Source organism: Branchiostoma lanceolatum, chromosome 14 (assembly GCF_035083965.1).
Source record: "Branchiostoma lanceolatum isolate klBraLanc5 chromosome 14, klBraLanc5.hap2, whole genome shotgun sequence".
NCBI lineage: Eukaryota > Metazoa > Chordata > Leptocardii > Amphioxiformes > Branchiostomatidae > Branchiostoma > Branchiostoma lanceolatum.
This window is the reverse complement of record NC_089735.1, coordinates 505,523-525,934: the sequence shown is the minus strand read 5'-3', so window position 1 is coordinate 525,934 and position 20,412 is coordinate 505,523. Positions and strand designations below refer to the sequence as shown.

Here is a 20,412-nt window from a genome sequence, read left to right as displayed (position 1 = left end):
GAGGTCATGGTCCCTTGGTATGTGACCTTGGTACTGCAGCAGAACTTCTGTTTTTTTTAAATCTTTTGACCTGGACATGGTCTTGTTTGCACCCAGGTCTGTACCAGGAGAAAATGATGTTGAAAAGTAATAAAACCGCAGAACTGCATTATTTATGCCCAGGTTTGTACCAGAAGAAGGGGAAACTGGTGTTCCTCGGACTAGACAACGCCGGGAAAACGTCTCTGCTCAACCGTCTCAAGTTCGGTACCATGGCAACGCCCCACCCCACCGGACAGCCTCACTGCGAGGAGCTGCAGATCGCCGACATGACCTTCAGGACACACGACCTTGGGGGACACAAACAAGGTGACACCTGTCGAGTCTTCCATCACTCATACAATCGATCTGTCAATGTTTGGGGCTTTCTTTAACATGTCATAGATCTTATACCTCCAATTCAATTACAGAAAAATGTCGTAGAATATCTTTCAGACAGTTTTCTTCCATTAAATGCACTGAACATGAAGTTTATTTTCTTAAATTTTTGTTGTTGTTCACTGGCAAAGGCAGCAGTTTTTCTTAAATTTTGTAAAAGACACTGCAATACCTAAGGAGTATGTTCAGACCCTTGCAACAGGTCCATAAAATGCAACTGTGGAGCCAATACGTATAGATCTGTATATGTATTATGCGATTGTAAACCCTGCACCAATTCAGCTAGTCTCTACCAGACTACCCGCGTCGGAAATAGAGAGAACATTTGCCGGGGGACTGGCCATGGAGGATAACATTTCCATCCGCTGTCTAGGGTTGCCTATTGGACCCTCTCTCCGTAGCCGACTCCCTTCATTTAATTGACTATTTGGCCAATTTCTACTCTTTTCCCAGCGACCCGCAGAGGCTGGTAGAGCCTACAATTCAGCACTAGAAAGGCTGCCATTGCACGGGTAATTTCTGACCAACAGAAACCGTTTTTATTACTATGATTATTTCCCTCCCAGCGCGGCGTGTGTGGAGAGAGTACCTGCCCGCCGTGGACGCCGTGGTGTTCCTCCTGGACGTGTCTGACCCCGGCAGGTTCCGGGAGGCGCACAAGGAACTACAGGTCAGGCTTTTCATCGATAACAAGCTATCTGCCAACAAAAAATCAAGACCACAGCACGTCCTGGTCAAAAGATAGAAAAAAAGTTCTGCTGCAGTACCAAGGTCACATACCAGGGGGCCCAACATCGACATCGAATTTCGGCTTCCCAACACCCGCCCACATACCAAACATCATCGTAATCCATTAAGAGGTTCTTGAGTTATGCTGACGACAGTAGTGCGGAAACACACACACACACACACACACACGCACGCACACACACACATACACACACACACACACACACATACACACACACATGAATGAATGTCGTAAGAACACTGAAAATAGGAAATTTCTAGGAATTTTGTACCTGCGCCTATAAAACCAATAGTCCCTCAACATGACCCAGTCGTTTGGGGGACTAGGTAGACGCATAAGGATAGAAACTACACACTTTCTTGATGACTCCTCAAATTCTGATCAAGAGATGACTGCTGATGTTACTGAACGTTGACCTTGACCCTTGACCTTTGCCCCAGGGCTTGCTGAAGGACGAGCTGACCTCCGGGTGCATAGTTTCACCACTATAGTGAAACTATGCATTCCACCTATCCGTTCGGGAGATTTAACGTGTAAAACAAATGCTCATATAAACGAGTTTTCCTTTACAATAGACTCAGTTGAAGCAGCAATCAAATCTACGCAAAACAACAAAGCCCCAGGAGATGACCAGATTGTAAATGAATTTTTGAAAGAGGGAGGATACGAAATGCTAAAATCAGTCACTACTCTCTTTCAACACTGTTACAGCAAGGGCGAGATTCCGTCAGACTGGCACAAAGGTATAATAGTTCCAATACATAAAAGTGGAGATGTGAAAGATCTTAACAATTACAGAGGCATAACTCTTACATCATGTGTTTGCAAAATCTTCAACAAGGTAATTGAATCACAATTGTCCGACTTCCTGGAAAAGAATAACATCCTGGGGGAAATACAAGGGGCCTTCAGGAAAGACAGACGGCCAGAGGATCACATCTTTAGCTTAAAGGGACTAAACGCGATCCGCAAATCTTATGGTAAACCCACTTACATGGCTTTCTTGGACCTCTCCAAGGCCTTTGATCTAGTTTGGCGTGATGGACTAAAATTCGTACTAGCACAAAATGGGATCAGTGGAAAGGCGTGGAATATTATAGATAAGATTTATGAGAAAGTAGAAAACAAAGTTAAGTTCGACGACCTAGAGACAGACTACTTTGATTCAGATATTGGTGTTAAGCAAGGCTGTGTCCTGTCCCCTATTCTGTTCTGCCTTTACATGAATGAACTAGCGAAATCCTTAAAACTTCACGGCCTTGGTATTCAATTTAACAGAGACACTTTAGTAAGTGGACTCTTCTTTGCTGATGATGTCGTACTTTTAGCTGAAAATGAACAGATGCTTAAACACATGTTACACATCACAGCCGACTTCGGAGTGAGACTCAAGCTTAAGTTTAATGAGAAGAAATCAAAAGTCCTTATAGTAGGGAAGAAACTGGATCCGTCTAGGAAGTGGAAGATGGGGGACCTCAGCCTAGAAGAGTGTGAAAGCTATAAGTACCTAGGAATACATATATCTAGAAACCTGAATGACAGTATACACATAAGTGAGACCCTTAAGAAGGCTAATAGAACCACAGCAGCATGCAAGTCTACAATAATAGGCCACAACAGTTTTAACCGCTTTACTTATGGTGACACACTATGGAACAGTATCATTGTACCAAGCATAAACTATGGTAGCAGTATCTGGGCACCCTCGTCAATTAAGGACAGGACCCACCTTGAAAGTTTACAATACCAATTTGGCAAATTCCTGTTTAAAGCCCCGAATGGTACAAGTAAAGCTAATGTGTTTGGTGAACTTGGATGGGAATCTATTACAAGCTTACAGGACAAACTTAGACTAAAATACTATGACCGACTCGTAAAAATGGAAGACCAGAGATGGCCAAAACTAGTACTTCTTCAAATTTTTGATATGATGAAGAAAGGGAAAACTATACAATGGTACTGGGTTAAGCACATGAAAAATCTTCTCACATCTATAGGACTGGACCACATATGGTGTAACCACTCACCTATCAACAAACACTGGGTTAACTCAGCACTAAGAATACATACCGCCCAACAGAAAGACACCTTTTTAAACACCATGGCCTCTAGTAAACAGACTGTGATCAGTAACAAGCATGAGCCCAGATTTGAAGACTATCTAAAAGACTCCACAAACACAGATGGAAGTATATTAAAATTCAAAGCCAGAGCAGAAGTTTTAGAACTAGAAGGTAGGAAACTACCCTGGAAAAAATACAAAGGAAATGGAAAATGTACCAACTGCAACCTGGAAGAGGAAGAATCAGTACATCATTTCCTATTCATATGTCCTAAATATACCAGAGAAAGAGTCTCCCTATTCACCAACCTTGAAACAGAACTCACACAGGCAGGGGGAGTTCTTCTATGGGAAGCATTTACATCTAGTAACACTGAAATGAAAAAACATCTACTCTTAGGATACAAGGGTCCATGGGATACAATCATTGATGTACTTGCTAAGAGGTACATCCACAACGCATGGCTTACAAGGAGCTGCAACACCACAAGTTAATGTTTAAGGCCAACTGTGTTCCATCTCCACTTCACTACAGTTTTAATTAAGTTCAGTTTTATGCAACCTTACATCTATGTAACTACTCTATCCACGCCATGTGATCTCTACTATTATTTTCAAATTGATTGTCTAAAAACCAGCTATGTTGCTTATGTAGACCATTTGTCACCCAGCCTACTTTTTGTTATGCCTATTATAGTTACACGATAACTATGGTTTATCATTGTTAAATCTCACTACTCTCTGTTGATTGTTATCAGTTACTATGTAACATCATATCCTCAAACCACAGCTTCATGTAAACCTAGCCCGTTATAGCTCTTCGCACTAACTGTTTACACCCAGATTACTGCCAAGACTCCACTGTTATTATTTATATCATTTTCACCTGCCCCCCCCCCCCCCCCTACCACTATGGTTAAATAAGTAATCCACCTGCCACCCAGCTGGCACTGTTTATCATACTCCCCTCGAGTTGTGTATTGTTATTCATATCAATTTCGTTTGTTTTTAGTATATAAATTCCATTGTTTCCTGCTTCAGCTAGGTATTGAAATGTTAGTTAAGGTTTACCATTTATCTGCTATCATTTTATCTATATTTTATTTTTACTGCTATAATATTACTTCTATGAACTTCTTTGGCTCCCATGCACCAGCTAATACTGTTACTTTATTTTTACTCTTCGATACTCTCGACTAGTTTTTGTATATTGGTTAACTATGATATCTCAATCTGCGTTAAGTATGTACTTTTAGCACTCGGCGCTGCCGATGTGCCACCGCTTCAAAGGTGAATAAAGTTCAAAGTTCGGGGTGCCCCTGCTGATCCTGGGGAACAAGATCGACGACCCGCGGGCAGCTGGCGAGTTCCAGCTGCGCACCGCCTTCGGACTGCACGGCCTCACCACCGGCAAGGTCTGTTTGTTAGTTAGTTAGTTGGTTGGTTGGTTGGTTGGTCGGTCGGTCGGTCGGTCGGTCGGTCGGTCGGTCGGTCGGTCGGTCGGTCGGTCGGTCGGTCAGTCAGTCAGTCAGTCAGTCAGTGACGCTGATTCAAGCATCCCAGCTGCCGCTTCGTCGCGCTATCTCCGCCATTGATTTTGATAAAATGTCGGGACCCCCCGAGATTTTATTCGGCGCTCGTTATCATTATCATGAACATTATTTCGCCCCACCATTACGAAATTTCCTGGCATCGCCTCTAAAAGGGTTCGGAGCAGGTGTGCGAGAATGCATTAGTCCATGGGCCAGGTCCCTCAAAATAGCCATTTGGTACCAAGCAGAGGGACAAAGGGTGACTTACTTTTTTGAAAAGGTTATGATTGAATAGTTGTGACGTCACATCCATTACAGTTCAATCACTAGCACGCGATTTTCCACATTTTTCAAATGAGTAAAACGTGCATAATTATACTTTTGGAGTTTTGCATGGACAACTTTCACATTTGTACTGTGCCCCTTTTCTCTCATTGCATGCGTCGATTATTGTGCACTGTATCTGCAGACATCCTAAACCTCCGGTCTTCAATGAAACAACTACGTTGCCCCCCTCCCCCATCGAAATCTGTCCGCCTCTAGTCTGTTTTTCCAATCCTGTCTCCTCGTCAAAGTCACCTTCATCGAAACAGCCGCCATTACCGTCTCTCTACCCTGTCTCAGCTCCGGTATCACACAGTTCTTACCTCAAAACGCGTAGAATTACACCAAAACGAAGCAACATAAACATCGCCGAACCGCGGTCTCACCTGAACGATGTACGGACGTGCACTTAAGATACGGATCGCTAGAGGCCGCTACTGCATGGTGTACAAATGAGTAACGCCAAGTGCAAGTAGGCGGTCTGGCAGCGCCCTCCAACGGCGAGTATACTAAGTACACACTATAACCTTGCTACGGGTGTGTTTCGGTCAGTTTGTGTGTGTATTTTAAGCTCATGACTACACGATGTCCCCCTACATCATCTCAAATGCTCTTGATACTGTAATTCGAGGTTAGAGATTGGTCCAAAATGCGTCTGTTTGGAATGTTCGATGTTCATCAGCTCGCTAACAAGCGCCCCCCTCCCCACCCTTCCGGGCGACAAAATCGTTGACGCTACAGTCAGAGTAGCAGAACCTGCTGCAGAACAACAATTTGAAAAAAAAAACTTTTATTGTCAATCCAGAGGTTCCTCTAATGCAATGAGAAAAATCTTATTCCCTTGCAAATACTCCCACAATGCTTTTGGCTGCGTGAACATTCCCGCCAAAAGCCCCAGAGGTCGTTGACCTTGATCTGAATAGCCCCCCCCCTCCCCAGAAAAGTGCATTTATGTCTCTACCGCACAAATGTAGGTAGCGTTTAACACGACAGCACAGGCAGCTTACAGTGTAGCGTCATTTCTTCTTAAGATTTGTACCAAATCTGAATGACCCGTTATCCCATGAAATGGCAGATAATCCATGTTTTACACGCTAACTGCAAGTGTTGAACATTCCCGCCAAAACTACACCACACATTAGCGGCCTCCAGCGATTTGTTTTCAAAGTGCAGCATCTATACTGGAACAAAGGGCCTAGAGGTCGTTGACCTTGGTTGGAACGCCCCCCTCCCCACAATGTTGATTTTGTCTCCGCTTTACGAATTAAAATTCCGTACTTGAAGGTACTTAAGCTATTTAGGCTCAATTTTTACTTTTACGGTCATTTGTGACCAACTCCCCTCACCAGTGGCAAAGTTACGTGCTTAGCTTCTAGCAAACAGCAAAGGGAAGACATGAATATCATCAGAGTTATTTAAAACAACAGCGTAGACGCTCCGCCCTCCCCACCTGTTCTGGACTGTAATACTGATTTGAACCGCAAGTAGCTTGGATGGCGCTTTTGATCCATGCAGAGCAGGCTGGTGGGTGCACTTTTTATTTCGTATAATAGAGGTCGCTTCTGTCATTCAAGCAAAGTTTGATATCACAATACAGAAGTCAGTTCCTTGATGCTGGTGAGTTTGTGGGTTGTTTACCGTGTTTCGCTACAGTTCCTACAACTTTCCTAGCCTGCTGGTTGGACGAAGGCATTCCTGTTCGCACTGAGAATTGGAAAAAAAACGCTTGGACAACTGGTGGGAAAACCAATCCTGTTTATTGCACATCTTACATACAATATGTGTTCATATCTTCAAAATTGGTAGAAAAAAAGCTAATTCATTGATATACCTTACTAGCTAGTCACCACAAGGTACTGTCAGGAAATTGCAATAAACAAGTTTATTACACATCTATGTCCTTCGGAATAACTTCGGTCGGCAAAAGCAAAGCATTTTCAACACTTGTCCGAATGCGCCCTGTACTAAACATAATTTGTTGGAAGACCGCCATATTAAAAGACATCCTATTTTTTCCCCGGTAACTTTCTCCGGTAACATCACTGAATGTGTTCAAATGTCGCTGATTCAACCATCCCAGCTGCCGCTTCGTCGCGCTAAAATGTCGGCTGCGTGAACATTCCCGCCAAAAGCCCCAGAGGTCGTTGACCTTGATCTGAATAGCCCCCCTTCCCAAAAAAGTGCGTTTATGTCTCTACCGCACAAATGTAGCGTTTAACACGACAGCACAGGCAGCTTACAGTGTAGTGTCATTTCTTCCTAAGATTTGTACCAAATCTGAATGACCCGTTATCCCATGAAATGGCAGATAATCCATGTTTTACACGCTAACTGCAAGTGTTGAACATTCCCGCCAAAACTACACCACACATTAGCGGCCTTTAGCGATTTGTTTTCAAAGTGCAGCATCTATACTGGAACAAAGGGCCTAGAGGTCGTTGACCTTGGTCGGAATAGACCCCCCCCCCCCCCCCTCCCCACAAAAGTGCATTTATGTCTCAACCGCTCACATATAGCCCACCATACGACTGGAAAGGCACGCTAGATTGTATTTTCATTTCTTTCTAAGTTTTGTTACGATTTTGGATGGTATGTTACATGTATTTCCTGAAATGGCAGATAAGCCATGTTTTATACGCTAACTGCATCTGTTGAACATTCCCGCCAAAACTACACCTCACATTAGCGGCCTCCAGCGATTTAGTTACAAAGTGCAGCATCAATACTGGAACAAAAGGCTTAGAGGTCGGTTGACCTTGGTTGGAACGCCCCCCTCCCCACAATGTTGATTTTGTCTCCGCTTTACGAATTAAAATTCCGTACTTGAAGGTACTTAAGCTATTTAGGCTCAATTTTTACAACTTTTACGGTCATTTGTGACCAACTCCCTTGATCACCAGTGGCAAAGTTACGTGCTTAGCTACTAGCAAACAGCAAAGGGAAGACTCACTTCGGTCGGACTCACTTCGGTTTACATTCGGACATTGTCGTACTGGGTCGGTTCGGCCCACATTCGGATATTTCCGTGCAATGTCGGATTTCAGAACGGTCCTCATTCGGACATTTCCGGAGGGTTTCCATGCCCTTATAAGGGGTTATTCGGGTATTTTCGGCGAGAAGACTCATCCACGAGAGACGACAGACAATTTTGGCGGCAGGAAAGTGGATCGGCCTGGTAAGAAAGTTTTCTTTCCTAAAAATCTTGTATAGTTCGTAAAGCTGGCTGTTATTCCTTTGGATATGAGAAAACAGACATTCTAGGGAACAATCTGATGTGTAGTTTGTTAGGTTTCGTGGAAAGTTACGGCTCTGTAGTCGCGAAAATGTAGCCTAGGGTTTGAGTTGACGGCTGCCAGAGGAACACGTCCATGTGGATGGAAAATTCCATATTTTGTAACTTGGGGGATGGGGGAGGGGGGCCGTAATGAATTGGTTTAGCCATGGTTGAATCTGAGAGGCAAGGAGTTCAGGTTTACAACACGAGAGGAGAGGTTATCTCAGGGGTATCACAACTCATGTTGACGTGTGACAAGTTCAAGCATTCAAGACCGACGAGAATTTTTCAATAGTTGAAGTTTGTTCATGACATATGTCGTGCTATAACTAAGTAAAGATGGCGCGCGTTGAAGCCTCGAAGTACTACTACATGTAGTATCGTTTTTGGCTTCTCTGCCTGTGTGTCTGCAGCAGCTTTAGTCTATATGCAGTGTTCTCACCAGGATTTTTTCACAGCATAGGGGTCAGGTACAGAAGGCCAACTTTACGCGGTGCAAGTCACGCGTGGAGTGACCAGAGTAGGGAGTCCGGCGTATTCTCCCGGAAAATTTGTAAATTCATAACCCAATGAGACATTATTTCATGCATTTTGAGGGATAAATTTTGTGAAGTAGAGTTTTTCCTCTGTCACAGCCTCATTCTAAAGCCAAATATAAACTTCTTATAAGATTTATGAAGGGTCACAAGGTTTGTCCCAGAAAGAAACACCCCTATGCTGGTTGAAACACAGCATAGGGGTCCAGATCACAGCATAGGGGGTCCAAATCACAGCATAGGGGGTCCCTATGCTGAAAAGGCCTGGCGAGAACACTGATATGTTCTGCCTGAGGGGGTGAAGTCTGCCATCTCTGATTGCCATGTTGTTGACTACGGTTGTTTATTGCAGGAGTGTCTTAAGCTGTTGGTATGGCGGCGAATAGCAAAAGCTCGGATGACTACAGAAGTGATGTTGAGAGGGTTGCAGGCAAACGTGCAAGCATGAAATCCTACAGGTGTGAGGAGTGCGGGAAACAGTTCAGTCGGCTGAGTCATCTGAAGACTCACATGCATACTCACACTGGGGAGAAACCCTACAAGTGTGAGGAGTGCAGCAGGCAGTTCAGTCGGCTGAGTCACCTGAAGAGACACAAACAGACTCACACTGGGGAGAAACCCTACAAATGTGAGGAGTGCAGCAAGCAGTTCAGTCAGCTGAGTGATCTCAAGAAACACATTCGGACTCACACTGGGGAGAAACCCTACAAGTGTGAGGAGTGCAGCAAGCAGTTCAGTCAGCTGGCTCATCTGGCGACTCACATGCATACTCACACTGGGGAGAAACCCTACAAGTGTGAGGAGTGCAGCAGGCAGTTCAGTCGGCTGAGTAATCTGAAGAAACACATCCAGACTCACACTGGGGAGAAACCCTACAAGTGTGAGGAGTGCAGCATGCAGTTCAGTCAGCTGAGTGATCTCAAGGAACACATCCGGACTCACACTGGGGAGAAACCCTACAAGTGTGAGGAGTGCAGCAAGCAGTTCAGTCAGCTGGCTCATCTGGCGACTCACATGCATACTCACACTGGGGAGAAACCCTACAAGTGTGAGGAGTGCAGCAGGCAGTTCAGTCGGCTGAGTAATCTGAAGAAACACATCCAGACTCACACTGGGGAGAAACCCTACAAGTGTGAGGAGTGCAGCAGGCAGTTCAGTCAGCTGGCTCATCTGACGACTCACATGCATACTCACACTGGGGAGAAACCCTACAGATGTGAGGAGTGCAGCAGGCAGTTCAGCGTTAGACATAGTCTAAAAAGACACATGCAAACTCATGAGTAAAATCCATGAAGATACCTGTGATCTTTCCAGCTCACTAATCTCCCCCCACGTAATGTAGAATATAAAAGCTAGCTCTCTCTGTAAAGGTGCAGGTGCAAAGTAACGAGGAAGTGCTGTCTATTCACACCATCCAGTCTATTTAAACTTTAGGTAAGGCCACACCAATTTAATTTCTTGGTTAACGGATTTTTATTTTCCAAAAAAAAAAATTTAGGAAAAAAAAATCAGCCTTCTGTTTTCATGATTTTTTTTTTCTAAATTTTTTTTTTTTTTTGGAAAATAAAAATCCGTTAACCAAGAAATTGAATTGGTGTGGCCTAAGCTTGACCTTACTGTGAGCAGCTCAAGAGGTCGACGTGGTGGACAGAAAGACTATATATGGACTGATTGGACTCCCATCTGAAGTTATTTCCTTTGGTTTTTTCTTGATATAACATTTTATTTTGGGAATCAGAGTACATTCTGTATGTCACTCTCTATGCAACATATTAGTTGTTTTTTTTGTTACTAGATCTATAGTGATAGTAATGCTATAGTTATCAGGTTGTTTTGATTGCTTGATTCTGTAGTTGGCAATTATGGCTTTTCTCTGACTTGTTCTCTGGTTAGTTAGTTAGTCTGTTGGGTTTGTTTAGGAAGGTATTACATGTACTATCAAGTCAAGTTTGCCACTAAATGAATCAGGCTTCAGCCAAAAGTGTAACAAAAAGTAGAACTTTTTTATACAGACTGATTTGAAAGATACTGACTCTGGACATACATGTCCCTGATAACAGATTTTTGACATGATTGTGACATATATATGATATAACACATTTCACTATTGTTATCTGGAGTCTAAAGTCATGTATAGGCAAGTTTAATTTTGTAAAACAGCACTGATAGTATTTCACTGATAGTCTTGGAGGAGGAGGTTGGGTTAAAGGACTACAACCTGCTAGCCGCCATGCTTGATAGAAATGCATGGTTAGACATTGTGAATGGCACCTCGTATGAGGACGACCTGAACTGAACTGAACTGATAGTATGTAATGTTGCAGTTATCAACACATATACAGTGTTAGGTTCGTTTAGAAATATATTATTTGTAAGTTCATTTTTCTTTTCTGTTGTTGGCTGTTATGGCTTTGCCTGTTCTCTATAATGATAATGACATAGAAACGTGAGATGCAGTTTTGTGATCAATGATTTTGTTTTTCAAATTCACTCTTTGTTTATCTACAAGATCTGTTGGAAATAGTGTTAACATATCCTTTAAGGTCTCATTCATGAGTTTTTTCGCCCCATAGGCTTACATGTTATAATACGTGTTTTATATGGGCGTGTTCGTAATGAAGCTATAGGAGATGCACCAATGTCATTCTTTCTATGTTGAGAATATTGACCCTAGATCATGCAAAAAAATTGCCGACAACTTCACTACATCAAATCTCTGTTTATAGCGATTTCAAACTGTACTTAGCTACACCAAAAAAAAGGCATTTTCCAGCTGTAAGCGCTCGACACAATTACCGCCAATGTCCGGCTGTGGACGTCCGACCTCGTGCGCGGCTGCCGAACTTTACCTGCTAATTTCTTCGGTAACAAACAAGCTTTCATCAGTTTGACGCTTGAGATCAATTGGGCTGGCAAAAAGGGAATTTCCCACCGATTTAAACACACGTCCATGCAGCCGTTCATTTTTTTGGGTACGGACTCTTTGGGAGTATACACGAGGAGTAATTCAGGAATGAGACCTTAAATCTGGGCTCCATCTGTCAATGTTAACTAATTAAAAGGTAAAAGTAAAGCAAGCATCCTCATTTGAGGTGAAGCATGATGCTTTTTCAAGTAGCTAGTATTGCAATGCGGCTTCGCCACGGCTCGCGTTTTTGGCCAAGCACGCCGGGTCACCCCTACTCTTCTCGATAAGTGTGTTGGGTTCTTTTACGAGCAGGGGTTTGAGGTTTACGCCAGAAGCTCCCTCATACACGGGGCCGCCGGCTTTACGTCACCATCCGAAATGACGAATGCAATCCCTTACAACATGTTCAAACTAGTCGACCCCTAGGATGGAACGCGGGCCCTTAGGATCCACGGAATTTGATCCAGATGGCAAAGCAGCTACAGCTTTGACTACTGCTGAACAGTCTGAAATGAGAATGGCAGTCTCTGACACATAAGTTAACCTGATCATTAATCATTATCAGGGCATGTGTAGTTACTTCTTCAGTATGATTCAGACACCTGAAGCCTTATCAATTTCCAAGCAGATATCTGACCAGCTGGCTTTTCTCAACTGTAGTAGTTAGGTAGAGGGGTAGTACTGTAATTCTTGATTTGTTACTTAATTCTAGCCGATTTAACTCACTATACAACCGCTAACATTTCATCATCGCTAATATTTGATCACTAATATTTGAGACAGTGATGTTTGTTCCCACCGTTAAAATTAAGTGCCGTGAACTACTCCATTTTCCCTCAACCTATATTTTCCTGCCGCTATATCAAAGTGATTTACAGTATCCTCCAACATCAACGGGGCATGTCGGGATTCGAACCCAGCGCCTCCTTTACTTTCCTTTTGGGACACCACTGGCTAATGACATTTTTCTTTCCTGTACATTTTTATCTCCATGAAAAATGGAGATATAGTTTTGGGTGTGTCTGTGTGTGTGATCGTCTATGTTTCCGGACTACTCTAGTCGGCATAACTCAAGAGCCTCTTCATGGATTACGATGATATTTGGTATGTGGGCGGGTGTTGGGAAGCCGAAAGTCAGGGTCGATTTTGGGCCCCCTGGTATGTGACCTTGGTACTGCAGCAGAACTTCAATTTTTGTATCTTTGACCTGGACGTGCTATGGTCTTTTTGGGTGGCAGATAGCTTGTTGGCCTAGTTGCCATCCAGAAAGCCAGGTTTGCGTGGAATTTTTCTTGACCTTACAAAAGGTCATGTCAAAGGTCATGACCCCTACCGTGCAGGAGACCGCGTCCCTAGCTAGATCTTGTGCCCTTGGGAAAGGCACTTGACACGACTTTCCTCACTCCACCCAGGTGTGAAAATGGGTACCTGACTTCGGTTGGGGAGGTAAAAGGTGGCGGAAGGAGAGGGTTGAGCCCCACCTTCCAATACCGTGCCCTAGACACATTACATATTAACCCACTGCCCCTACAGCCTCAAAAAAAGCTACAGGACTACCTTACATTTGTTCTTACATTGCAGGAGACCGCGTCCCTTCCCGAGGGCCGGCGCGCCGTGGAGCTCTTCATGTGCAGCGTCAAGGAGAAGCAGGGGTACGGGGAGGCCTTCCGCTGGCTGGCACAGCACTTCTGAGCACAGGGGGAGGGACATCACAGCATGGAACAGCCAACGTTCTGGGATTTCAGTTCCAGAAAATTTTAGAATCAAGAACTAAAAGGGTTCTACCAGAAAGAGTACATGGGATTAATGTTGTATTTCATATCATGTGTGTAAATGTACCCGACTACCAGCTCAGTAAACATGTAGGAAACCAATGCAAAACAAAAGTGTCAAATATTCGAATTTTTATGGTTTTGTTTTGCATTTCTACGACTTGATCAAGGTGGGCATGGCTATGAGTTGATCCATTCTGCTTATACTAGGGGAGTCAGGTGGGGAAGACTGTCAAGAATTACGTTGAGTGAACAAAAATGGCATCAGAATTCAGTTTATTGACTTAATTATGAAAAACGACCAATGGCGATGGTTAAGATTCATCCTCAACAAAAAAGTTCTCTGCCAGAAAAACCTGCTCACAATGCAGGCTCCGAGTAAGAACCCACCCCAGAAACAACCTGGTTCATTGAATACATCATTTTTATCTTACAATGGAGTCGGAGATGTAAGAAATAAATTGTCAAAGCCGGCAGTCAACAATGACATGGAGAACCAACTTTACCAAATCTTTTTTTCATTCCTGTTAAAGTTATCCCAAATTCCTGTACACATTATGTGCAGAATTCGTATGTTCAAAGTCACCTGCCAAACTACATTGTACACAGTCTGCATAACATACAGTAAAACCAATTATTTGTTGAAACCCTAAATAAAATTCTGTGGTGACACCCCCCTCTTCTTTCAGTATCGGGATAGATGTCTTGTTTAGAACAGCAAGATGACATGTACATGTATTCTAACGTAACTCAACTGCTCAAACTGTTAAGTTGTTGAAATTGTTTATGTATAAGGGGAACTTGAATCGGCGCCTTATTTTAATCTGATTGTGCAATGTTATTCTAATGTTATAGTCAATGTTTACATAATAAGTGAATTTTACAGATCATGAGCCCTTTGTAAATTATGACGCACTTCATGTGCATATTTCTATGAAATTGTCACATGCGAAGTCACGAGAAATAAAACTGAATCTGAAACTGTTTTGATGTGAAGTAAATATTTTACCTCACCTACCAAAAATGGAGAATTGTGCCCTGTTTTCAGGTGACATAAGATTTTACATCCCCTACACGGGTGGAACTAAGGTGCTAAAGTATGGTGCCAAAGATGCGGCCAGCTCTCATTGTCCACAATTCTGAATAGTAAAAAGTAGCAATACAGAGATATAGTGTCTCAATTTGAGTTGCCATTTGCAACAAAAGTGCAAACACAAGGGACAGCATATTAAGATTGTTGAGAACTGGAATAAAGGAAATAGTTAAATGAGTAACAAAAGTCATGATTGCATAATTCTCAGCAGTTTGAGATCAAAACATTTTAATGAAGTTCCCAGCTGCAAAGTGTATTAATATCATTGTACACAAGGCAAAGCTGTTAAGGTTTACACAATATCATTATAGTTTACAGAGTTAGATAATGATTAACATTATGAACATTTCGGAAACATAACTAAATTAAATGCTGGTCAGCACAAATGCTGAAGTCTTAAGTATCAGCAGATCATATTTACACATGATGGCCTTCCCACCATGCTTGGCTGGTATCCCATAATGCCCCTGTGGACAAATATATCGTTTACGAAAAAATATTTGGAAAATTACACATGAATCAATTATTTCAGATCTTGATCTTTTTGACAACAGAGTTTTCTCATTTCATGCCCGGCAACTGTGAGGTGAGGCCGTACCAATGAAATGTGTTGATTGTTGGAGAAAGAAAAATTATGCTGAACTTTGAAAACAGAGTCTAAGGGGGGGGGGCTGTAACTTTGCGAATATTGTCAGATACAAGTTTGCTTTCAGCCCGTTTTTATATTGACATCTTACTTTATTTTGAAATTTATTCAAAATCATCCCCAAACCAACAAATAAATTGATTTGGCCCAGGGTAAATCGCTTCAGAAAACATCTGCTGAAAATACAAGATTTCTTTCCACATAAATTGTAAGGGTATCTTAACGCATACAGGTTCCTCTTTGAGAGCGTTCTACAAAAAAATAAGATTCCTATTAAGAAAAAGGTGTAGCAGACTTAAAGACTGAGCAAGGAAAGGCACAACAGCAGGAGAAAGTTTGATAAAGTTGAATTTTATTTTGAAGCTTAAATAAGATGAATTTCAACTGATTATAAAAAGCATGTAATATGATTGTACCTCAACTGACTTTCTTCAATTGTGTCATGTGACTTCTAACAGCCAATCAGCACTGAGAAACCAGATAGAATAGAATACCAGGGAAAAGTTGCATAAGGCCACACCAATTAATTTCTCAGGTTCTGAGTTGAAGAAAAACATTACATATTAGGAGGAAAAGATGAAAGCAGAGGACTGGGAGGGAATATTGGATTGTAACATTCATGGAGATCTGCATAAAAGCTAGCCGTATTCCCAACCATAGTCTGTTCCCTGAAACAGTGTACAGACTTCCCCCTCAGGCTCTGTTTTCACATGGATCTTGCAGTTTACCATTAAGAACCAACTAATTAACTTGGTGTAGCCTCAAGCAGTAAAGAAGAACTCTATCAGTAGCTCTGTGAGTTATGTATAAGGGAAAGAGGTTTAACTCGGTGCATATATCACTTTGTACCGCAAGCTGTCTTACAGAATGTCCAGAACATAGCAAAATTTGGTAAAAGCAATTTATCATGGACAAAATTGTCTGAATATAGGTTAACATCAGAACATTAGCAGAGGTGGCACTTAATAACATAGAAGTTGTTTAAACAATGGTTGACGTTAATATGACATGTTTAATTGTATACAGACAGAATGGAGCATTATTCGTTATTCCCGATGTAAAATATGCGTAGAATTTCACGTCTGTGTCATTTACATTTAACTTAATCAGATTATCGTCCACTTTGAACACTTTACTTACAGAGGCAATTTTTCATCCTAAAACCAGGTAAGCATACTTTTGGCTCCTCTGCAAAATAACGTCTACATGAGCAGGCCTGGCTACATCTGACCATGTCAGCTTGTTGAATCGTTACATTTGTAGCCATCTACAAGTACATCATACATGATGTACTCGTGTTTGACACACATACTTGTCAAATGGATGTGCATCTAGCATGACTAAATTGTGTCAAAATGATGTGTGCTGGATACATCAGAAAATTTGAAACATATAGTTTTAGGCCACATTACCATAAACTCAAGTTTATGGATGCTTCAGCATATATTTTGTTCTTGCCCAAACACCCCCCTCCCCACCAAACAGCCTATTTTTGACGAAGGTAAGAATGAGAGTCAATGCTCTCAACCCAGATAAAACTTACCGTAAGTAAAGAAGTTTAAATCACAAGGATATTTCAAAACATATTTCAAAATTTCGCGCCAAATTCCTTCATGGGTCATATTTCTGTTTCGGGGAAAGTTAGCAAACTGCTTTTCTGGTTGTCATGTTCCTACTTTGTACACATGTATACGGTTATTACATTGTTGCTGGAAAACACAAAATAAAGTAACAAATTTTGCCATTCTTGAAGCTGACTTGGTCACACGTAGTCAGGTGCCTTTAACAGTAAATGTACACAATGTCTCCAGACCCCTCCCTGTTCCCTCGGCCGCGTCCGTCCTCAGCTAAGGAGGTTTCTGATCTCCTTGTGCATGTGGCAGAGGAAGTCCACGTACGATGCCCCCCCATACAGACCCTTGTCTTCCACCAGGAAGTGCTGGAACCACGGCTCCAACTTGTCGCGCTGTCTCACGATCGTCAGCTGCACACAAAAGAAACAAACAAACAAACATTACAAAACAATGTAAGGTACAAAACCTGACTTATTCCACTGTTTTTTTTATGGTCAGCTGCCAAATAACGACAAGGATTGTTGAAACTGGTGATAAACAATGTTTTAAGACTACCGGTACCCAGGTTTGACATCTTAATTAATATATCAAACAATTTGTTGTGCTGTAACATAAAGGGCTGCCGGGGAAAAAAGAAAACAGTTACAAACTATGTGAATATATCCAGTCAAATTTCAACAGAATTATATTGAAAGTCCTACATTTTTTTCCTCTCAATTATCAGTATTTTCTCCACTGTACACAAAAACAAATTAACCCACTCAGACATCTTTAGCATTCTTAGGTTACTGTGATAATGTCTAGAGTTACAAATGGAAAAAGTTACTAATCCTTGAGAAAAAAGTTCAAATGTAGGACTTTTAACATAACTGTTGAAATTGAAGAAAAACAAGTGTCAAAGGTCATGACCTTGCAAAAGGTCATGTCAAAGGTCATGACCTTACAAAAGGTCATGTCAAAGGTCATGACCCCTACTGACCTTCATAAACCTGCTCCTCTGGCTGCGTATTTGCTGCACCAAGTTGCGCACACGGGCTGACAGCGGGTTGTCCAGACTCAGCAGGGTGCCCTGGAGACAAGGTGGAAATGTCGTAAACAAACAAACGAACAAACAACACTTTTAAGCGGACAAACAGCAGAAGATCCTGAACACATTTTTTTTCACTTTTGAAGGCAGCATGTTGAAATCCCTACATTTCAGTGGTTAACTTGGTGTCGACTTAAGCTTCTACTAAATGCCATGACAGACATCACCTGTCTTTGTGTCAGAGTGACCACAAATTTCTTTTAATTCCCAAACATCAAGTCAACACAATCAACAATCCTGCAAAACCCATGTTTTGTCTTACGTTAGCATGTAAACTTTATCTTATTTCATAATGTAAATACCTCATTTTGAGTGCAGACGTTAACAATGTTTTGTTATCAATGATGCAGTCCAGGCAATATTGATGTCATTCATGCCCCTGCTAATATTATCATTGGGAAATAAAATCTGAATCTTGCCAAGTTGCACACGACATGGGGGAAACATGTGATGTGCTATATATATACATGTATCAGCAGGCAGAATCCACATCCTGTAGTCTAACAATGCAGATGAAATGGCAACAAAAAGTAGGCAACGTAGCATTTTTTTGTGACGAAGAAGAAAACCATCTCGATCTGATGAAGTGACTTTATGCCAGAGTATTGAAGATACGGTTAAGATGCTGAATTCTAGGGAATGAAGTCTGTAAGACACGAGGAGGTCTTATCTGACTTAAGACACAAGGAAGTTGGAAAGGCAGGGAAACAGACGGGACTTACTTCTTTGTCCAGTAGGGTGGGCTGTTCCATTCAGGCAGGAGGGGGAGGCAAAGATATCAGGACACACAAACACACATGTCCAAATAAGGAAGTGGAAGAGGGACAGTGCACAGAGATGTTACCATGGCTACTACACAGGGAAACTAACGTACAGGAACAGGGCAACATGCAGAATGAAGGTGACTCTGAGACAGGATAAGGAATAGTACATGCAAGATACAAGATGTGTGCAAACTTCTGAAGAGTGTGTGAAAGTTACAAACTATGCACTACTAGGAAATGTGTCTGTCTGACAGAAAACAATATGGCCACATTTAAATCATGAAACATCAAGTTGGTGGGGACTTACTTTCCTTAGAGTGAGTAAATGAATGATTTGCAGCCAAAAACTAACATCCAAGATAAACTCCAAAGGAGTCTGTACATGAATGAATGAATGAATGAATGATCCAAAGCCAAAAATCCAAGATAAACTCCCAACTAAAGGACTGAGTGAACAAAGGACTGATGACTGAATGAACAAATGATTGAAGGAACGATCAAACGAATGAATGAATGAATGACCAATCAAATGCATGAATGAATTAATTATTTAATCTATGAATCAATTCACTTCAGCCTGAAGCCGGCCTGCAATCAGCAGACTTACGGAGTCGATGTCGATCTGTGCGACGGACTGCACGCCGAAGACGCTCTGAATCCACTCGGCGTCGACGTTCATCCCAATCCACATGAACATGGAGACGCCATTCTCCAGCAGGTAAACCCCGTTATCCTTCATCCTCTCGATGGAACACCTGATCGCCATGGGAACGTCGTCCTTGTCGGGACTCAGGTTGTGCTGATGGGGAGAAACGTACAGACATGTAATATATGTTTACTCCTGATCGCCATGGGAACATGTGTATGTGTGTGTTTATGTGTGTGTATGTGTCTTTGTGAGTGTCAGTGCTGTATCTGTGCGTGTGTCTATGCGTGTGTCTATGTGTGTGATTATGTGTATGGGATGTGATGAGAAATACCCAGTAAACCACATCGTGAGGAAACACACCAGGCCCCTGTTGCAATGCCAAAACCCATGACTGCAGTTCCGTTTGTACTCACCAGGGGGAGTAACCTTGGGTAGAAGAAGGCTCCTGAGGAGGAGATGTCCATGGAGTTGAGGAGGTGCATGAGCCAGGCGCGATCGTCCGTCGACGTCTCGGCCCCGCCCTGCAGCGCGTCGCTCTTCAGCACGCAGTTCACGTAGAGCGGGAGGAGCTTCATGCACTCCGGCAGGATCAGCTACAGGGGAGATGAACTTCTGTTAACTATACTAACCTTAATCTCAAACATATACACACACACACACACACACACACACACGCACACACACACATACACTCCGAAAGGATCAGCTACAGGAGAGATGAACTTCTGTTAACTACTAACCCTAACCCTAACTCCAACCATAAACATACACTCACACACACACACACACACACACATACACACACACACACACACACACGCACACACACACACACACACACACACACACACACACACACATACACACACACACTCACACACACACACACACACACACATACACACACACACACACACACACACACACACACACACACATACACTCCGGCAGGATCAGCTACAGGAGAGATGAACTTCTGTTAACTATACTAACCCTAACCCTAACCCCAAACATACACACACA

At 42.4% G+C, this 20,412-nt stretch overlaps 3 protein-coding genes across 14 annotated transcripts in view; 2 read left to right on the top strand and 1 right to left on the bottom strand.

The window, feature by feature from the left end:
- Positions 1–113: 113 nt before the first annotated feature.
- On the top strand, positions 114–14,248 carry LOC136448641 (small COPII coat GTPase SAR1B-like). Its single transcript, XM_066448279.1, has 5 exons — positions 114–348; positions 984–1,087; positions 1,609–1,638; positions 4,544–4,645; positions 13,386–14,248. Exons 1-5 carry the CDS (start codon positions 114–116, stop codon positions 13,494–13,496), a joined length of 582 nt encoding a protein of 193 aa, XP_066304376.1. The 3' UTR covers positions 13,497–14,248.
- On the top strand, positions 8,036–11,064 carry LOC136448254 (zinc finger protein 436-like). The gene is made up of 3 exons (XM_066447579.1): positions 8,036–8,261; positions 9,249–10,335; positions 10,503–11,064. Exon 2 carries the CDS (start codon positions 9,269–9,271, stop codon positions 10,178–10,180), a length of 912 nt encoding a protein of 303 aa, XP_066303676.1. The 5' UTR covers positions 8,036–8,261; positions 9,249–9,268; the 3' UTR covers positions 10,181–10,335; positions 10,503–11,064.
- Positions 14,249–14,862: 614 nt separating the features above from the next.
- Positions 14,863–20,412, bottom strand: part of LOC136448253 (protein transport protein Sec24C-like) — a 28,583-nt gene continuing 23,033 nt past the window's right edge. For 9 of the 12 annotated variants that reach the window (XM_066447566.1, XM_066447572.1, XM_066447573.1 and 6 more), the window contains 5 exons: positions 19,803–19,982; positions 19,348–19,539; positions 18,699–18,719; positions 17,869–17,958; positions 14,863–17,299 (listed from right to left, as the gene is read on the bottom strand). In XM_066447566.1, the coding sequence (XP_066303663.1) occupies positions 17,159–17,299; positions 17,869–17,958; positions 18,699–18,719; positions 19,348–19,539; positions 19,803–19,982 (624 nt within the window). In that variant the 3' untranslated portion in view covers positions 14,863–17,158. The remainder of the gene's footprint in view (positions 17,300–17,868; positions 17,959–18,698; positions 18,720–19,347; positions 19,540–19,802; positions 19,983–20,412) is intronic. The other 3 variants (XM_066447568.1, XM_066447576.1, XM_066447578.1) reach the window with 1 other exon arrangement.

Excerpts from the sequence above, each read along its gene's own strand:
- LOC136448641 (XM_066448279.1), top strand. The coding sequence starts at position 114 with ATGATGTTGAAAAGTAATAAAACCGCAGAACTGCATTATTTATGCCCA. Across the intron at positions 349-983 it reads CCTTGGGGGACACAAACAAG|CGCGGCGTGTGTGGAGAGAG; the intron begins GTGACACCTGTC and ends TTTCCCTCCCAG. Across the intron at positions 1,639-4,543 it reads AGGACGAGCTGACCTCCGGG|GTGCCCCTGCTGATCCTGGG; the intron begins TGCATAGTTTCA and ends TCAAAGTTCGGG.
- LOC136448254 (XM_066447579.1), top strand. The coding sequence starts at position 9,269 with ATGGCGGCGAATAGCAAAAGCTCGGATGACTACAGAAGTGATGTTGAG.